At 38.7% G+C, this 21544-nt stretch overlaps 1 protein-coding gene across 2 annotated transcripts in view; it reads right to left on the reverse strand.

Annotated features, from left to right (window-relative positions):
- Window positions 1-5615: 5615 nt before the first annotated feature.
- The window catches only part of Pnpla8 (patatin like phospholipase domain containing 8), a 39015-nt gene continuing 23086 nt past the window's right edge, over window positions 5616-21544 (reverse strand). For both annotated transcript variants that reach the window (XM_045136019.1, XM_045136020.1), the window contains exons 7-10: window positions 21412-21469; window positions 18342-18536; window positions 13844-14039; window positions 5616-7945 (exon numbers count right to left, since the gene is read on the reverse strand). In XM_045136019.1, the coding sequence (XP_044991954.1) occupies window positions 7671-7945; window positions 13844-14039; window positions 18342-18536; window positions 21412-21469 (724 nt within the window). In that variant the 3' untranslated portion in view covers window positions 5616-7670. The remainder of the gene's footprint in view (window positions 7946-13843; window positions 14040-18341; window positions 18537-21411; window positions 21470-21544) is intronic.

The raw sequence follows: 21544 nt of genomic DNA on the forward strand, positions 1-21544 counted from the left end.
GTCTATCCTTTCTTCTCAGATGTCCAGGGGGTTGTTGATAATCACTGTCTTCTCCAAAGACAGAAGAACATATACAAGCAAAAGCATGTGTTAAACACTTTATTGTTTACAAAATAGGTACTTTATTTTGATCTGGGAGAAGCATGTTAACCCTATCCCAGCATTGAAATGTGGTGTAGATTTGATCATAATATAGCATCTGAAAAGATGTTATGACATTTATAGTTCTAGATGAAATGCATAATTTTGGGAAGATTATTATAGACATATTTATATGGTGGGTCATAATTTCCCATTGGTACTGAGAAAATAGGAAGTATAACTTTTCTCACTGTATCATGCCAGCCCTATGACATAAGACAGGATTGATACTTATAATTCATAAGGTTGTTGTGAACACTGATGACAATAAATGTTGTCTACAACTATTTCTAAAACTTTCATTTTGGACCATCTAACCTGTTCTAGTCAACCAGACTGAAATCTTTTTTTTTTTTTTAAGTTATTTATTATTTGAGAGGGAGAGAGAAAGAAAGAGGCAAATAGAGAGAATGGATGTACCAGGGCATTCAGCCATTCAAACTCCATATGCAAGTGCCACCTTGTGCATTTGGTTTACATGGGTCCTGGAGAATCAAACCTGGGTCCTTTGTCCTTGCAGGCAAGTGTCTTAACCACTAAGCTATCTCTCCAGCCCCAGACAGAAATCTTTAAAATACATCCCATAATATATATTGCTTAGAGGCCAGGAGTTGCATTGTTAAAGATTTGTATCTTTTTAAAAATATTTTTAAAAATTTAGAGAAAGCAAGAGAGACAGAGAGAGACAAAGAGAGAAAATTAATGAGCAGGACCTCAGCCACTGCAATCGAATGCCAGACGCTTCTGCCACCTAGGGGGCATGTGCAGGCTTGCATGTTTGTGTGTCTGGCTTATGAAGGATCCGGAAAGTTGAACATGGGTCCATAGGCTTTGCAGGCAAGTGCCTTAACTGCTAAACCATTTCTCCAGCACCCTGTTAAAGCTTTGTACATTGAAGGTAAGTCAACATCACAATCTTCCATTTACTGAAGTTATCTGGAGATAGTCTTCCACAGTTCAGGTTTGCTTCACAGTCATTATGTAGCCCAGGCTGGCTTGAAGTTCCTTCTTCCTACCTCTGATTTCCCAAGTGCTGGGTGGGATTACAGGCATGCACCATCACATCTGCTTAATTTTTTGTATTAAACAAACTAATTATCCAAATTAGCAATTAGTATCTGTGGATTATGATGAAATGGAAACCATTCACATCAGCTGAATAAAGGTTAGTGAACAAAGCGATCAGTGTGACTTCTCATTGACACATTTATCAAACCCTTGCACCAACACATGCAACCAGTTTAGCTCAGGGACATCTGTACTCTGTTTATCTTTTTTGGATGCTAGCTAGCTCCTGCCAGAAACAGAACAAACTGCTTTTGAATGTGTGCCCCATCCTTTCTATTTCCTAGTCATCAGAGTAATTGCCATAGATTTGCTGCTAAAGTAAAAGTAAGCAAATAGTTCTGTTGTATTTAAACGTGGCAAGAGAATAAAACATGGAGCAATGAACATGAAAAGAATTTATTGGGACAGAACCAGAATGGAAATTTACATACAGTTCTATACATCCTAACTCTGCAATGTGTACACATTCAGTTTCCTGAAGAGAAATTCATTGCATGCATTCTGTGCACCAACAGCCCAGCTTCTGAAAGTATGGGATGCTGGCATGCTGCTGGGAGAGCTAACCCTTATGAGGAGCTCCCTGCATAACATTCACCATCTCTGAATCAAGTATTACATGCCAGTAGTGCCCCACATCACCTCTCCTCTGCCTCATGTACACCTGCAAGTCCTTCTATACAGCAGGGTAAACCAGAGCTAGTCAGAACCCCTATATGAGCTATGGAGCCCAGGCTTGATGAACAAAGACATGAAGTATACCTGTGGTAGCTTGAATGAATGGCCCTCAATATATTCAGTGTTTTATTAGTTTGTAGTTTGGATCTGCAGCCACCTAACTGGAGGAGGTGTCACTAAGGTGTAGTGACCTAAGGTGTGGTGATGGATTAGAAATTCCAATCTAAAGATTTGCAAAGTGTCTGGAATACCTGAAGTGTGCTGTGTGTTATGGTTTCTCTCTCTCTCTCACTCTCCCCCACCCCTCTCTGCTTGTACCTGTGAAAGCAGGGCCAGCTCCTTTTGCCATTATGGAACTTCTCCTGGATCTATAAGCTTCAATTAAATATTCCTTCCTCCATAAAAGTGCCTGATCTGGAGGTTCATTTCAGTGACCTGTAGCTGTCTGCTACAGAAATTGGCACCAGGAGTGGGGTGAGATGAATCTGATCATGTGAATTTTGGTATTTTGGAACTTTTGTTTTGGAGCAATGGGCATGGACATGGTGCTTTCAACTGAAGACATCTGAAGTGGTAAGCTAAGTTATATGGACTATTCTGATGAGAGTTTGAGAATGCTAAGGGCAGACAGTATTGAACTTGGAGGCTTGGCTTATGAGCTTTCTAAGGGGAAGGAAAGACTACAGAGGACTTTCTTGGAACTGGGCTACTAGCATAAAGGCTGACTGCATTCTGCTGCCCAGGGCCCAGAGAGTTTGATTGATTAAATTTTTGATGGACTGATGTGCTTGGCTAAAGATATTGGACTGAAACATTTAAGATTTTAAGTTCAAAACCCTCAAGCAAGGTAAAATTACAGGCACTGAGACTAGTTTTAGGTTACTGAAGATGCTATTGTCAACACATTAGTAATCTTAAGGAAGATGGCCCGACTGCTTTACAATAAGACAACGGAGAGGATGCCTGAGGAAAGACTATGATAGAAATACAAACTCTTTTGGGAAAGAGTTGAGTGGAGAAGGAACCTGCTTTCCAAGTTTACAATTTATTTCATTCCTGAATTAAGAATACGGCTCTGTCCTACACACCTGGTATTAGTTTTGGAAGCATGAAAAATGTGTGGAGTGATAATGAATTTCACATGATTCCAGGAGCCACTGCTGAGATGTGGCATGAGGCAGGGCATGATAACCCTGATAGGCGGATAAGCCTTTGGAAGATGGACCATGGTTGCATGGAGACCAACGATATTTTGGATATACCAGTTGTGTGCAAGGGCTTCCATGAAATGCACTGTTGGCCTGGAGTGGAAATGTTCCCTGGCTACTCTCCCCAGCTATAGGGGCCAAATTGAAAAATCTGGAACATGTCAGTCTTTGGTTATATTGGACTTGAACTGCAGAAGTCTGATGTTTGCTTGATGGGTGTTGAGTATGTATTAATCTAGTTTATCTTTGTTATGCCTTATAGCATAGCATAGTTGAAAGTACTCTGTGCCATGATATGTTGAAAGTATGTAACTTGTTTGATTTTATAGGACTCACAGCTAGGAGAAAATCTTAAATCTCAGAGGAGACTTGGGACTTTGGAACTATCTTATGTTAGTCAAGACTGTAGGGGTCTTTGAAATTGGACTGAATATAACTTATAATATGAGATGGTTTTAAATTTATTGGGGACCAGTGGAAGAATGTGTTAGTTTGAATGAATGACCCCCAATATATTCAGTGTTTTATTAGTTTGTAGTTTGTATCTGCAGCCACCTAGCTGGAGGAAGTGTCACTAAGGTGTGGTGCCCTAAGGTGTGGTGATGGATTAGAACTTCCAATCTGAAGATATGCAAAGGGCCTGGAGTTCCTGAAGTATGCTGTGGTTTCTCTCTCTCTCTCTCTCCCTTTCTCTCCGCTTGGACCTGTGAAAGCAGGGCCAACTCCTTCTGTCATTATGGAATTTCTGGATCTGTAAACTTCAAATTAATATCCCTTCCTCCATAAATGTATCTGGTCTGGAGGTTCATCTCATTGACCTGTAGCAATACCCATATAATTTCACATTGGGCTAATTTTCTTTTTATCCAAAAAAATTTTTTGAGGTCATGAGGACTGAGGTATCATTTGAGATAGGTACTTTCCTCAATTACTAAACCCAAAATCTCAGGAGATTCAGTTCAGAAGATTGGACTTTAAATACCTTCACAACATTCCTGTGGAAGACACTGTGGGAAAGAGGACAGGACACAGCTTTGCCAAGAGTGGGCTGGTCCTATTCCTACCTTTTCCTAGCTTTGGCATCTTAGCCACCTTTTTTATTTTCCTCTAAGAAAGCAACAAGTATGTTCAGTCAGGCTTGACAACCTGAAAAACTTTTATTCCAGTTCCAGGTACTCAGTAATCACTCAAATGTTGGCTATGTGCTTAGTCTAGCTAATGGCACTAATGCTTGTGGAGGGTTTACAAATGATTAGAATTGTTCTTCATCTCCCCTCCACTTCCCTGCTCTGTCAACTCTTCTACATCTCTATGGTCTTTGTGAGACAGTCTCACTATGTAACTCTGGCTAGCCTACAATTTACTAACTCAAACTCTTAATCCTTTGGCGTAGCCTCCCACATGCTGTGATTATAGAAGTGTGCCAACATTGCCAATGATGACAACTAGTTCTAGGGCACAGTGCGCTAGGACAATTCTGGCCTTTGAACTTTAGGAGCTCTGGATACTTAAGCAAATTAGCTCTGTTACAAGTGCTCTATTACAAGTAGCTGCTGCCACCTACTGGGTGGGAAAAGTTCCCATGAAGCTCCTCCCTCCTATCACCTAAACTGAACACTCCTCTCAATCCCTGCAGCCTGTGTGAAGGCTTTTTGTGACTTCCTTTCTTCTAAGAGTCCTGAGACATTGGATACGAAGGGTACAGTGCAAGTACAACCCACCCAGGGTACTCTCTACCCTCTTAGGTAACTCCCATCTAGGCCTTGGGCCCGTGGAGGCAACTCTGAGGTGCTTTTTTTTTTTTTTCTTCCCCAAGGTAGGATTTCACTCTGGCTCAGGCTGACCTGGAATTCACTGTGTAGTCTCAGGGTAGCCTAGAACTCATGGCAATCCTCCTACTTCTGCATCCCAAGTGCTGGGATTAAAGGAATGTGCCACCATGACTGGCTACAGACATTATTCTTTATTAAAATATAGTGCCACTCACCTTTTATTCCAGCACTTGGGAGGTGGAGGTAAGGAGGACTGCTGTGAGTTCGAGACCACCCTGACACTACATAGTGAATTCCAGGTCAGCCTGAGCTACAGTGAGACCCTACCTCCAAAAAAAAAAAAAAAAAAGTGCCAGGCATGGTGGTACACGCCCTTAATTCCAGCACTCAGGAGGTAGAGGTAAGGAGGATCGCCATGAATTTGAGGCCAGCCTCAGACTACATAGTGAATTCGAGGTCAGCTTGGGCTAGAGTGAAACCCTATCTTGAAAAACTAATAATAATAATAATAATAATAATAATAATAAAAAAAAGAATATCTCGGACCTTGGGCTTTGGCTGGAGAGATGGTTTAGTGGTTGAGGCACTTGCTTCTAAGCCTAAGAGCACAGGTTTGACTTACCAGAACCCATGTGAACCAGATGCACATGGTGGCTCATGTGCCTGGAGTTCATTTGTGGTGGCTAGAGGACCTGGTGTGCCCATTCTCATTCTCTGATAAATAATAAATAAATGAATAATATGAATAATATCTGCATCAAGAATAGTACTGAATTAACACCAGCACATCATTTATTAAAGACATTAGATTTGAGACAAGAAAGATCTAAGCATCGAAATAATTTAATTCTACTTTTTAATATAATTGGAGAATTTACATTTCATAAAACACATTATTCTTCCTTGTTTCTTTGACAAAGGCAGACATGTAATCTGCACAGCACTGAAAACTCATTTCTACGTCTGCATCTTTCTTTTGTAGATTGCAGAATCTACTGTTAAGGTTACTCTTGGACAAATGTAGACTTTATTGTAGGTAAGAGTTATCTCTGGATAATTATCATCAAGCACAAAAGGGGACAAAACAAGTGAAAACTGGTGTACTACACAAAGGGATTTACCTTTGATTGGGCTGAGAGCTGACACTGTGACCACGCTGTGTGGCTGTAGACAAAAGCTGTGACAAGAACACAATGTGCACTGCACTATTTGAGAGAATGACAGCTGATCAAGCACAAACAAGACCTAGGGAACCTGTTACACAGCAGGTTAGGGAAAGAGTAGCTTCAGGATAAGGTACAAGTATGTCAACTCAGGTGCACAAATATTAGTTTATTGTGCTTGAAATATGCTAATTATAATTCCCCCAAATATTCAGACTTCCAATTATTTATATTTTTCTTACATTTATAAGTTATTCTAAGTGCATAAAAATTTGCATAGACTTGTGGTATGAAAGGATTATTTTACACATACTCAGAAATACTGGGGGCCTATTTACTCACCTTATGCCTAAAAAGGAAAAGGTTAAAATTTTTACACCTAGCTCTCCTCATTTTACAAATGAAACAGCTCATCTCAGACGGATAGTCTTCTTTCCTCAAGATCATAAATAGAGGGACTGAGTGGCAGACAGTCCTCCCTCCAGAGCTCTCTGAAACACATCTCTGCCTTGATGACTCAAGAATGCAGAGCAGCAACATGACATCTGGGCATCAGTTATATGTTTAAAATGAAGAATATTTTACCTGTTTCACTGACCTTGAGAAATCTCCACAAGGTATAAGGATTTTCATTGCAATGCAGAACTAACACAACACAGATGAATATGTTTAATAAACAATGTCTCAAGTTCATTTTATCTATTTTAACTTTTACGAAATCCAGATTGTTAAATGAGTTAATTTTTAAAAAGCCATTTATTTCTTTCCTTAAATGTTACTCCAGATAGATGGATTCAAATACTACAAGAAATGGGTGGGGCCACATTATGTACAATACAAAATTTTAAAATGACATTAGCCTTTTAACAACAAAGTATTTCAATAGTTTATTTTTGTTAATGACATGAATAGTCTTCAGTAAGTTCAATTGATTTTGTAACAGCAAATGATAAGGATACTGCCATATCTACAAAAGTTAACACATAGCATTATCTTGAAATTTAAAGGGTGAAAGGTCTGCACATTGAAAATTAAAATTCACCACTCTTTTAATCAAGCAATGTTTAAAAGAAGCAAATTTTGAATAGAAAATGTATTTGGTTCTTTCCTGTTTCAAATGTAAAAGTACTTTAAGAGAGAATGTTATTTTTATACAGTTATTTATATGAATTACAGTGAAAGGTAGCATATGGGTTACAGAATGCAGCTACTGAAAATGTTAAGTAGTGTGAATGCAAAAAGAAATTCACTTTTTCACATGAAAGAAAATCAGTGATTGTATAAATACAACATGATTATGATGACAAAAGCAAAAGAACATAGTATATTTTCAGTTTCTTGTTTGGCACATATATTAATAAACTTTTAAACACCAAACAATTTAACACCAATATCTACTAAAACCAAACAGTACAATAATAAAATGTCTAAAGTTTAGCTATTAACATCTTAAAAATCCAATTTTCATGTTTAATTCTGGTAACCAAACATAACTTCTGTATTGTGCAGGCTGATCAAAGCACCATCTTTTCAGGATTCTCCAGAATTCCTAAGTATTCCATGCTGAATCTCCCAACTCCTTACTCAATTCAGTGGATTTTTCTGAACAGGGCTTCATTTATGAAAGCATGTGCACATACTCGTCACAACTTTGAAAAGAATGGAAGGCCTTCATACATGTCAGATTTTAACTTTATCCAATCATTTATCTTCTGCAGAGTTGTTTTTTCTTGACATAATATTTTTGCAACTTTATTAATCTTATATTCATTTCTTTCTATGTATTTCAAACCTTCCAGTTGCAGTTGATCAAGCTTTTCATTTCGACTTTCGTCTAGAGGTATATTTTCACACATGACAGGATTGAATCTAAAATATGTGTCAGGAGGTAACAGACCATCAAGTATTACGTGGACTTCTGTTAAGACAAAAGAAGGGATGAGATGGGTAAAAAGGGGGGCTTAGAATGAGTTATTCTGCAATGACTCATTAATGTTTCTTTATTTAAAAAACATTTTCATTTTAGACACATGACAGAGTCTCTTTTATTTTACCACTCAAACTAACAGTAGGGGTTGGGGAGACAGCTCTGTAGGCAAGGTGCCTGCCTGAGTCTGATCTCCAGTACGCATGTAAGACGCTGGTGGTGGTGCTCCCCTGCAATCCTAGCAGTGGGGAGGCAGGAACAGCAGGATCACTGCCACCCAGTCTAGCCTAACTGGAGAGCTCCAGGCCACAGAGAGACCCTGTCTCAAAAAGATGTGGACAGTGTACCCAAGGTTGTCCTCTAGTCTCACGCATGTGTACACTCATACATGCATGCCTGCACACACACGTGCCCACACATCTAAGAACATGCATACATCCACACATGCACCAGAAAATACAAGACTACAAGCTGAAATTCACTTTCCAAATACTTTGTATAATCAGCTAACTTAAGAAAGCCTTGACAAGTGTCTCCTCTCTACTGAAATGCTTTTCAACTTTCCTTTTGTTTCACTTATTGAGAATCATCTTTACTGAGGTAGAATTTACATAAGTAAAATCACCATTTTTAATTGTATAGCTTGACAAATTTTGTAAATGTGTACTTGTGTAATTACCACAACAAATCATGGACAGTGCCATCACTCCAAAGGTTGTTGCATCTCTTTACAGGGGATTCCCCTTGGACTCTGTCTTCAAGAATGTCAGACAAATAGAATCACAAGTCTAAAGTTCTTCTTACTTATTACTTATTTTAAAAAATATTTTAAAAATGTTTTTAGTTATCTGAGTGAGAAAGGGAAAGAGGCATACGAGAGAGAGCAAGACAGATATGAAAAAGACACTGTAAATGAACTCCAAGATGCATGCACTACCTTCTGCATCTAGCTTATGTGGGTCCTGGGGAATCAAACCTGGGTCCTTCAGCTTTGCAGGCAAAGGCCTTAACCGCTAAGCCTTCTCTTTAGCCCAACATATGCTCTTGAGATTCATTCACACTATAGCATATCATGAGTATGAGTTACTGCTGAGTAGCATTTTGTTGTATGGCCTTAATACAATTTGTTCCCTTCAGTTCTTATTTTTTCTTCATTTTGATCTATTAGGAATAACCCAAATATAAACATGTACAACTTATTTTTTTAGCTGCTCTTTACCTATTTAAATTGTGTGTGTGTGTGTGTGTGTGTGTGTGTGTGTACATATGCACACACACACATGTATGCACAGGGTGGCCAGAGGTTAATGACAGAAGTCTTCCTCAATAGTTCTCCAATTTATTCCTGAGGCAGTCTCTTACCTGGTTTTAAACCCAGAGCTCACCTATTCGCCATGTCTAGCTAGTCATCTTGCCTCAAGGATCCTGTCACCTCCTGAGAACTGGGATTACAGGCAGACCAGCAGGTTCATCTGGCATTTACAAGGTGCCAGAGTTCTGAACTCTAGTCCCCACCCTAGCTAGGAGTCAAGTACTTTCTCCACTCAACCATCTCTCCAGCCTTTCAACTAAGGTTATGTGTGGACATATTATTCCACTTCTCTTGGATAAAACTCTAGGGATGAAATTCCATGTACTACTCAAAATAGTGACATGCTAGAGGGTGTGGAGTACTCCCTGTGGTTTGAATTTTCAGCTAGTGACTGAGGACACTGGGAAGCATCTCATGTACTTATTAGTCATCTGTACTCCTTCTCTTCCTTTTTCTTTCAGTTTATGACTTGATATTTCATTTTATTAAGAATATCCTGAAAAGCAAAATTTTTGACTTGAAATTTAATTTCTCTGTTAACTTCTTTCTTGGTTCATGTGTTTAGCATCCTATTCAAAATTTTTTTGCCTACCCAAGGTCATCTAGTATTTATACAAAATTGTACAGTTTTAACTCTTCAAGGTATTTTTCTTTTTCTTTTTCTTTTTTTTTTAAAAGATTTATTTATTTGAGAGAGGGAGACAGAGAGTGAGAATAGGCACTCCAGGGCCTCTAGTCACTGCAAACAAGCTCCACATGCATGTGCCACCATGTACATCTGGCTTATGTGGGACCTGGAGAAATAAACCCGGGTCCTTAGGCTTCACAGGCACGTGTCTTAAGCACTAAGCCATCTCTCCAGCCTGAAGGTATTTTTACATACTAGGTGTGTTACCAAACTATTCCAGAATGGTTTACTGTGAAAGACTGTCATTTTTCATTGAGTTAGTACCTCAGCATCTCTTCTGAAAAGCTTTTGAGTTTACAGGTATGGATCAATTTCCTGATGGTTATATTCCATTGACTTATAGGTCTATCTCCATCTAAACACCAGTTTCCTACTTATTAGAGTTTTAATACAGAAAATAAGCTCTTCAACTTCTTTCTTTTGCCAGTTTATGTTGGCTAGCTCAAGTAATTTAGGAACCATATACATTTTATAACCTTAAAAGTCTGTTTGGATTCTGATAAGAGCAACACTGAGTCAATATATTAACTTGTGATGAGACACCTTAACAATATTAATATTTATAATTCATTTTTATGGCCTATATAATTTATTTAGACTTTTAATTTCTCTTAGTAGTGTTTTACAGTTTCTACCATTCATATCATCTTTAGATTTTTTTTTTAAATTTTATTTATTTGAGAGCAACAGACAGAAAGAGAAAGAGACAGATAGACAGAGAATGCCAGGGCCTCTAGCCACTGCAAAGAAACTCCAGGCATGTGCACTCCCCTGTGCATCTTGGCTAATGTGGGTCCTGGGGAATCAAGCCTCGAACCGGGGTCCTTAGGCTTCACAGGCAAGCACTTAACCACTAAGCCATCTCTCCAGCCCTCATTTTTAGATGTTTTATGCATGAACAGACTGTAATTTGATAATAAGGTTCTCCCATTACCCTCATTAGTCACCTTCCTTCCACCATTCATTCATTGCTACACAGTTCCCTACATATTTAATATTTTTGATGTTATTATAAATGCTATCTATTGATCTATATACCTATTTGATTTCAATTTCCAATTGTTCACTGTAAGTATGCAGAAATAAAACTTATTTTGATTATTAATCTTATATTCTTCAACTCTGCTAAACTCACTTTTTAGTTTAAATAGCATTTTCCTAGGTTTCTATGATTATCAACAAAGACAACCACACTGCCCATAAATGAAGTTCTATTTTTTCCAAAAGGATTCTGAGAAGGGTGAAATATGAGAACATACTATAGGGACAGCAAGAGTAGAAACAAGAATGTACTCTAGGGCTGGAGAGATGGCTTAGTGGTTAAGCACTTGCCTGTGAAGCCGAAGGACCACGGTTCGAGGCTTGATTCCCCAGGACCCACGTTAGCCAGATGCACAAGTGGGCGCATGCGTCTGGAGTTCTGTTTGCAGTGGCTGGAAGCCCTGGCGTGCCCATTCTCTCTCTCTTTCTCTCTGCCTCTTTCTCTGTCTGTCACTTTCAAATAAACATAAAACAAAAAAATTAAAAAAAAAAGAATGTACTCTAATGCCAGCTCACTTCCATATTAGTAATCATCAAATTCTCTGACCCTGTACTGTTACTATGCAGACATTTGAACCAACTTGATGCCTTCTGTTAATTTCCCCTTTCTTTTTTTAAGAAAACTCTTTATTTATCCATTTATTTATTTGCAATCAGAGAGAAAGAGGAGAGAGACAAAGAGAAAGGGTGTGCTAGGACCTCTAGCCACTGCAAACTCCAGATGTGTGCAACCAATGTCTGCATCTGGCTCTATGTGGGTACTGGGAAATCAAACTTGGGTCTTTTAGGCTTTGCAGGAAAGTGCCTTGACCATCGAGTAATCTTTCCAACCCCAATTTTCCCTTTCTTAACTGGTGTCTTCATGTAGGCTCTGGTGCCATGATTGCTTTAGATACTTTTCCAGCCATCGGCAGGCAAAAGTGGCAACAGCTTCAAGGCAGGGAGTAACCTCTTTGGGGTCATTTTAAAAGGGCATGGAAATGTTTATTGCTGCTCAATTTATAATAGCTGGGAAATGGAACCAGCCTAGATGTCCCTCAACTGATGAGTGGATAATGAAGATGTGGCACATTTATACAATGGAGTTCTACTCAGCGGTAAAGAAAAATGAAGTTATGAAATTTGCAGAAAAATGGATGGACCTGGAAAGGATTATACTAAGTGAGGTAACCCAGGCCCAGAAAGCCAAGCGCCACATGTTCTCTCTCATATGTGGATCCTAGCTACAGATGATTGGGCTTCTGTGTGAGAAGGAAAATACTTGGTAGCAGAGGCCAGTAAGTTAAAAAGGAGACATAACAGGAAGAGAAAGGAAGGGAGGAGGATACTTAATAGGTTGATATTGTATATATGTAAGTACAATGATTGTAATGGGGAGGTGATGGAGAATTTAATTTCAAAGGGGAAAGTGTGGGGGTGGGGAGGGAGGGAATTACCATGGGATATTTTTTTATAATCATGGAAAATGTTAATAAAATTTTTTTTAAAAAAAGAGAGAGGGAAAAAAAAATTTTAAGTGAGGGAGAGGAGAGGAGAGCCACCTGCCCAGTCCTCCAGCGCTCTCAGCCCTCAACTTGCAGAGGACACTTCAAGGTCAGATCTCTGGAGAAGTGCTTTGCCTTTTACCAGGCTTTTCTCATGAGCTCATAACCAGAGTAGTCATTTAGTCTACAAGACACTGTAGTCCTGTCACTCAAGGTCCCGCAGTGACGCCTCGTCTCACTCACAGTCCTGACAATCATGCATACATACATGGGCTACAGCTGGCCGACACTGCTGATCACCATTTGCCCAGAAAAGCTGAGTGTTGTTACAAAAAGGAAGGTGAGGTATGTGACTCCTGGGGTGAAGGACAGTCTCAGCTAGACAGTTAATACTGGGAAGCTACAAGAAGTAAAGTTCTGAGATATATATATATTTCTTTTTCCCCAAAGTAGGGTCTCACTCTAGCTCAGACTGACCTGGAATTCACTATGTAGTCTTAGGGTGGCCTTGAACTCACGCTGGGATTAAAGGCGTACACCACCACACCCAGCAAAGTTCTAGTATATTATATTCTTAAAATAAAGAGGGAAAACCGGGCGTGGTGGCGCACGCCTTTAATCCCAGCACTCGGGAGGCAGAGGTAGGAGGATCACCGTGAGTTCAAGGCCACCCTGAGACTCCATAGTGAATACCAGGTCAGTCTGGGCCAGAGTGAGACCCTACCTCGAAAAAAAACCAAAAACCAAACAAACAAACAAAATAAAGAGGGAACATTAAAGAAAACCTCTGTGGTACTAGGAATTAGGATGCACTCCATTTGCTTTGGAGGCAAGTATTGCAAGTACTGGGCCTTCTCTTCAGCCCCGTTTTCTTTGGTGTTCAGGTCTATGTGCTCACCTGAAGGACTGGAAATTGTTTTGTTTCTAATGAACAATGGATAAAAATGTATTAAAATGCAAACAAAAGGGCTGGAGAGATGGCTCAGCAGTTAAGGCACTTGCTTGCAAAACCTAAGGACCCAAGTTCAATTCCCCAGTACCCATGTAAAGCCAGATGCACAAGGTGGCACATGTACCTGGAGTTTATTCCTTGCAGTAGCTAGAGGCTCTGGCGAACCCGTTCTCTTTCTGTCTGCCTCTTTTACTCACTCTCTCCTTCTCTCAATCAAATAAATAAAATCTTTTTTAAATATAAAAATAAAAAATAAAAGGGCATGAAAAAAGCAAACAACAAAATACTTGCTCCAATTACTTCTTGAGCCCGCAAAATAGATACCACATACTTTTTCATGGTCAAGACTGTGTTTTACCAACAACTAAATGCTATAAGATGATGTCTTAAGGTAGCACCAAAACACACTCACCTTCTGTATCTGTAGCACTGCTGATAACATTAGAAAGTTTTGTTTTCAAGCTTGTGTATTTTGCTGTGTTTCTCACATCACTTTCATAACGTCCAGTACCCAGGGATACTATGCACTCTAACGGGACATCTGGCCAGAGACATTTGCACTCATGCATCGCCAATGCTGAAGGGTTATTCAGAAGTAAACCTCCATCCTTCAAAACACAAGTTAAAAACAGAACTCTCAAGAACAAAATTAAACAACAGTTGTATTTTACTGTTGTTTTAATTTTATTTATTTATTTGAGAGCAATAGACAGAGAGGGAAAGAGGCAGATAGAGAGACAGAGAGAGAGAGAGAGGGAGGGAGGGAGGGAGGGAGGGAGGGAGGGAGGATGGGCGTGCCAGGGCCTCCAGCCACTGCAAAAGAACTCCAGACACACACACCCCCTTGTGCATCTGGCTAAAGTAGGTCCTTGGGAATTGAGCCTTGAACCAGGGTCCTTAGGCTTCACAGGCAAGCACTTAACTGCTAAGCCATCTCTCCAGCCCAAGAGTTGTATTTTAAACAATTTAACATTCATTACAGAGAACAGCTAACATTGTGATAACCATGTGAATATTCTATTCGTGAATTTATCACCTGATTCTGTAATTATTTACATTCACATCTGTGTTGTTCAACTGCCATTTACTGTGTAATTGCAGGATACGTGAAGCACATTGGTATGCTAGCTATTACTAAAACCTTTATGTTCTTCCCAGCTAAAACAGTACCTAGAATTGAGCAAGCACTCACATATTTGTCTAGTTATGATGAAACTGCTAGCTGTGACCTGATACAGGCATAATTTGATAAGTACCAGGCAGATTCTTTCTGCAAAGACACTTTTTAAAAAAAAATGTTTATTTAATCTTATTTGCTAGAGAGAGAGAATGGGCACACCAGGACCTCCAGCTGCTGCAAACGAACTCCAGACACATGTACCACTTTGTGCATCTGGTTTACATCGGTCCTGGGTAATTGAACCTGGGTCCTTTGGCTTCTCAGGCAAGCACCTTAACCACTAGGCAATCTTTCCAGACCAACACTTTTTTTTAAATAGCAATTCTTTTAAAAATTTTGTTTATTATATGTGTGTGTTTGTGTTTGTGTGTACACCATAGTCTTTGCCCCTGCAAACAAATGCCCATCCAACTTTATGTGAGTGGCTGAGGAACTGAACCTTGCAAGCAAGTCCCTTTTAACCACTTAGTAATTTCCCGAGCCCCTGCTAAAACTCTCTTTACCTGCAAGATTTATGTAAAATTTCATCATTTTAGGTTTCTGCATTCCAAGCACTGAATATAAACATGTAAAATGTAAATAAGTGAAGTGTATGTGTCCATGTGGTACTCTGTGCACTTGCCTGTGGTGGACACAAGAGAGCGTCTTAATCTGCTCTTTTGCTCTTAACGTGAGCTGGAGTCACTTACTGATCCTGGGCTTGCTGTTTTATCATGAGCTCAGGAAATCCTCCAGTCTTTGCTCCCCTACACGACTGGGGATACAGATGTGCATGATCACACCCATCAGTTTACGTAGGTCCTAAAGATCAAACTTAAGCTATCTCCCAGACCTCCTCAAGCTCTCATGTTTGCACAGGAAGTGCTCTTAAACACTGAGCCATCTCCAGCCCCTGAATAGAATATTCCTACCAATCTTTTCAATTGTCATTTGAGGGGAAAAATATCCAGTTTCTTCCTCAAGTCTTGGAAAAAGAAATATATCTAATAAAGAAATTATTTACTTAAATAGGTTCTCAGACTCTGGATCCCATTTGAATATTCTTATGAAGTTCTATGTCTCACTTTTCTCTGGAGGAACATTGATGGACGTGAAAGTATAATCTTAGTCATGTAGCTATATGCCTTATATAAAATTTCTGTAAGACAATGTTTTAATCTGTAGCTCAAAATAAACTAAGAGAGGGCTAAAGGGATGGCTTAGCAGTTAAAGCATTTGCTTGCAAAGCCAAAGGACCCAGGTTCGATTCCCCAGGACCCATGTTGGCCAGATACACAAGGGGGCACACATGTCTGGAGTTCACATGCAGTAGCTGGAGGCCCTGGCATGCCTATATTCTCTCTGTCTCTCTCTCTTTCTCTGTCAAATAAATAAATAAAAATAAAATATTTTTAAAAAATAAATAAGCTGCGAGGTTATGGTCATCAATACAAAAATTGCAAAGCATAAAGAGAGATATCAATGGTGCATGTGAAGTGGATATGGAACCACTGTAGTGCTTTATTAGCTTTTAAATACACGTATTTGTAAAAAAGGAGAACTGCTTCTTCCTCTTTGATGAAAATAAAGATGTGGGATAGAAAGACTGTAAACTAAGGCCAGCCTAGACTATGTAGCAAATTCCAAGCTAGCTCTGGTTACAAACCTGGATCATTATAAATAAATAAATAACAGAGGAGAAAGTGAAATAACTTCCAAGTTTGGAAGTATACATGGTACCAAAATATAGCTTTGTTATTGAAGACTTTCAATGAGGCTGGGCATGGTGGTACACACCTTTAATACCAGCAGTGAGGCTAGCCTGAGATTACATAGCGATTTCCTGGTTATCCTGGGCTTGAATGAGACTCTACCTCAAAATACCCCCCAAAAGACTTTCAATTAAATTATATAGCATGATAATCATAATAAAAGTTATCACTAATAAACTTAACTATTATATATATAGTTTTGTTTTTTTCAAGGTAGGGTCTCACTTGTAGCCCAGGTTGACCTGGATCTCATTCTGTAGCCCAAGGCTGGCCTGAAAATCTAGCAATCCTCCTACCTCTGCCTCCCAACTGTTGGGATTAAAGAGGTGTGCCACCACACCCCGCTTTATGTTTTAAAAACAATAAGCTATTTTTATATTTATGACATGGCAACATAGTATCAAAATATAAAAGGAAACAAAATTGATGAACATATCTGTTGATGTAACACTAGCACAGGTAAAGTATAATGTTTACATAGCAACACACAGTATATGCAATCTATATATGAGCTTTCAAGGTTGGCTGAAAATTCTTGTCAATGATATTATATTTCTTTTCTCAAAATATATCTGAATATCTACGCTAGGTAGATTACTGAGATTAAAGGCTCTTGTTTTCAAAGCCTACTGGCTTAGGTTCAATTCCCCAGCACCCACATATAGCCAGACTCAAAGTGGCACATGCATCTGTGGCGTAACTGCATCTACGGCAATGGGAGGTGGAGCCAGGAGAATCAGAAGCTCAAAGGTCAGCTAGTGTGACCTATGTTCGCAGTCTGGCAGTTCACTGGCAGCAGCAAGAGAATCTATCCCCAAAAAGGTGAAGCCCAGACACCTCTCAATGGTCCTCTGACCTCCACATGTGTGCCATGGCACACACACACATATACAAATACATTTGTGTGTGAGAGAGAGAGAGAGAAAAAAAGAAAGAGGGAATATCAAATAAACACACTATGGTGACTAGAGAGAATGTTAGGATTAAGATTCCTTCAGGTGTGACTTTAAGTGAGACATTATATGAAAATTAAACATATAAATAAAATTACATTATTTTGGAAGTGTTGGCTCAAATCTTTATTTGATTTATTTTTACCATTTAGTATAAGTTATGAAATTCCCATAACTAGTAGGAAAAAGTTGACAGAAAAATTTCAAGATATGTAGACTGCATACAGAAAAACAATGACAAAGAATACTTAAAGTCACAGGTAATTTAACAATAAATTTGAAACAGTGCATTAACAAATATCCTGTCACTTAACAGCTTTGGTACTAATCTAATTATTTAACCTTTTTAAAGATTATAATTTATGATTTGTAAAAGGAATAGCTTTATCTTAGAAGTAGCAGTCAATAAATGATACAACACACAGAAAGCATTAAATAAGTGCCTAGCACACAGCTATGGAAGGAGTTTAGGGCCGGAGGGATGGCTTAAAGAGCTTGCCTGCAAAGCCTAAGGTTCGATCCCCCAGTACTCTATAAGCCAGATGCACAAGGTGGTGCGTGCATCTGGAGTGCAGTGGGTAGAGGCCCTGGTCTGCCCATTCCTCCACCCCCCAGTCTCTTTCTCTCTCAAAAAAAAGTAAATAAATAAAATATTTAAAAGTTTTTATTATCTTACTACATCCTCTCCTTCAAGCTATTCTCCAAAACTGCCATACAAATGAGGAATATCATGTATATGAAACTAATCCTATAATTCTATTATGTCATTTTAAATCAACATTATTTTAAGTGGTTATTAATTACAGTATGTAATATAGAACAGAAATTTCCTAACTATATTCTGAAGCCAAAAGGCTTATTACAGAAAAACAAGCAATAAAAGTATCTTGAACTGTGCATCTTTTGGCATATATGAAAACATGAAGAAGTTTCCTTTATTGATCCTGGTGAAGTTTGGTGATAGCTAGTAAATGCTGACTCTTATAATCATGTGAAAAATCAAAGACAGCTATACATTCAACTTACTTGATGAAGATCATTGCCTAGTGCATACTCTGCAAAGTAGCCTGGAGCGGCAGATGAGGCTCGGATGGCCTGCCACATTTTATACTGACAGCTGCCCAAATAATGAGAGTTGGTTCCAGGAAAATGACCATAGTTTCTGAATACAAAGGCTTTTGGTATAATTCCTCTGTTTACTATGGTGCTCACAGCAGCTACCTGGACAATTATAAAGTAGACAACATGACTATAAACAGCAATATCTGGAACTTATAACAGTACAACATTTATCTATTTATTCTTTTTTTAAACAAGGTCTCAGTCTTTAGCCTTGACTGGCCTCCAACTTGCCAGTGCTGAGATTACAAGTGGAGGCACTATACCCAGCTAAATGAAATTTATTTAGTTGTGTAATATGGAACTCCAACAAGATCAATATGTAACAAAAAATACTGAGCAAAGGAACTTGATCTTTTTTACTATTTACTTTTTGTTTGAGAGAGAGAATGGGCATACCAGGGCCTTCAGCCACTGTGAATGAACTCCAGACCCATGTGCCCCTTGTGCACAAGTGCGACATTGTGTGTTTGTGTCATTGTGCATCAGCTGCACAGGACCTGGAGATTCGAACATGAGTTCTTAGGCTTCACAGGCAAATGCCTCAACCGCTGAGCCATCTCTTCAGCCCAGAACTAGATCTTCTAAGATAGGTAATTTTCTTTTATGGAATAATAGATACAACCACTGACAAATACATTAGAAAAGAACAGTGAAAAAGAGGATTTGATTGCATGATTTGAGTTTAAAAGGCACTCAAGAATGTAAGGATTGGGCTGGAGGGATAGCTTAGTGGTTAAGGCACTTGCCTACAAAGCCAAAGGACCCTGGTTCAATTCCCCAGGGCCCACATAAGCCAGATGCACAAGTGCATGTGTCTGGAATTCGTTTGCAGTGGTTGGAGGCCCTGGCATGCCCATTTTCTCTCTCTCCCCCTCTCAAGTAAAAAAATAAAAATAAATTTTAAATAAAGAATGCAGGTATTTATAGTTTCAAGTAACAACTGATGCAACACTAAGAAAAACTTAAATAAATACAGCATTTTCACAGGGTCTTTTTTTTTTTACTGGTTAGTCTCTGTTTCTGTGCTCTCTGAAAGCAGTGCAAATTCTCAAGGCTTTCAGGTCATAGTTATTCAACTCAGTAACTCAAAAATAATTTTGTTTAAAAACCTTAACATCAGTCATTCCCTGTTTCAAACTCTATAGATATCTGTTGAGTTTATGTAAAATGTGTCATACTTGTTGGTGATCTCCAATACAAACATACTGAAGCAGAAAGGTACTGATATGAGCAAAATTTTCGTTCCCATGTCAAGCCCTGCTTGCTTTATTTAATAAACAAAAGTCACAACCTAAATTTACATAAGTAATTGTGACTCCAATTCACTAAAACCCAAAGGGTCTTTCTGTATTTAGTATATAAATAAAACCAGATTAAAGTGTGGGTACAAACGAGTGGGTCACTGCTCTGCTAGTATAAACAAAGTACTTTTTGGTACAACTCAGGTTCCATACTCTTAACTATTCTTTTACTCAAAGTTGACAACTTTCACAATTTGGAAGCAACAAAACACACACACAAAGCCCTAGAGATACAGAGGGACACACAGGAGATGTAGAGCATATCCTAGAGTCCAAACACAAAGAACCAGGGATTTTCTTTACTGTGTTCTGAGGTCAATGCATGGTGGAATCTGTCTACTATTCTGGCCTCATCCCTCCCATGCTATTCTGGGATCTCTGGCTCTAGTCTTCAGTTTGCAATTCTACTCTCAGAATTCTCTGGGTCCTCTGTACAGGTCATTCTCTTTGACCTTTGTTAGGAGTGCTCCTGCTCATCAGTCTTCATGTCTCACTATCTTATGTCCCTTTAAGCATATGCTTTCAGAGAAGAGCCAGTATGCTCCACAGCAATTCTTTCAGAAAACCTTCCATTTGTGTGATTACTTAACAACTGCACTGTCCTCAAGAAGTGTAAACTCCCTGTCTTCATGCACTTCCTAACATATCTAAAGTATCCATCTGTGGCACTTTGAATGTATGTCCCCCATAGCTGAAGTATTTTTGATTACGCTTGCAACTTGAGTCTCCAGCAGGCAAAGCTCTACAGGAGGAGGTGTTGCTGGGGGCAGATCTTATAGTCTAGCCATAAGGAGTGTTCAGAGCAGTCTGAGCTCAGGCTATTTGTGTTTGCTAGCTATTTGGTGGTGTCACTCTGCCATGAATCTATGAAGTGAGCCAGCTTCTTCTTCCATTGATGGAGTTTCCCTGGATTCTGTAAGACTAAAATAAATCCTTTCTTTCCATAAGCTCTTCTGGTCAGGTGTTACTAGATACAATTGACTTAGAGGAATCTCAGATAATCAGGTTCCACAAAATGAGTAAATGAGAGCTGGAGAGATGGCTTAGTAGTTAAGGCCCTTGCCTGCAAAGCCACAGGATCCTGGTTCGACTCTCCAGGACCCACATAAGCCAGATGCACAAGGGGGCACATGCATCTGGAGTTTGCAGTGGCTGGAGGCCCTGGCATGCCATTCTCTCTCTCCCTCTTCCTCTTTCTCAAATAAATAAATTAATTAAATATACTAAAAAGCAATAATTCAGTACATATATTTAAAAATGAGTAAATGAAGAATGACCTATTTAAGTAATAATATTTTTTTAATTTGGATTCCATTTAACATAATTTAACATAATCATATTATTATAGGTGGACACATTTCTTTATAAAAATCTAGGAGGGGAAATGTTACAATTTCTCTTAAATCACTAGATTTTAATAAAGTAATTACCATAAAATAATTGTTCTTTATTTTTACTCCTAATTTCATGTTTTCAAGCTTGTTATACTTTTACCACATACAAAAAGACCTAATGATCATATTTTGTATGTTAATAAAATGGCCCAATAAATGAGGAAGTAATAACAGCTATCAGATGATATTCCTAATCTGTTTCTTCTTAATAAAAAGAGTTCTCAGAATAAATGCTTTCACCAAACCCTTTAATGATCTGTTAAGAGATATACCACTTACCTTAGGACAGGAAGGGTTTCTTGCAGTTTCAATCATTAGTGTAGATCCCATTCTTTCCCTTTAGCAAAAAAGAATAAATGAATTTTATAAAAAGGATTTAATGTCTTAGGGATCAAAGAATATACACTACTTA

This window comes from Jaculus jaculus, chromosome 16 (genome assembly GCF_020740685.1).
Source record: "Jaculus jaculus isolate mJacJac1 chromosome 16, mJacJac1.mat.Y.cur, whole genome shotgun sequence".
In the NCBI taxonomy this organism is placed as follows: Eukaryota; Metazoa; Chordata; class Mammalia; order Rodentia; family Dipodidae; genus Jaculus; species Jaculus jaculus.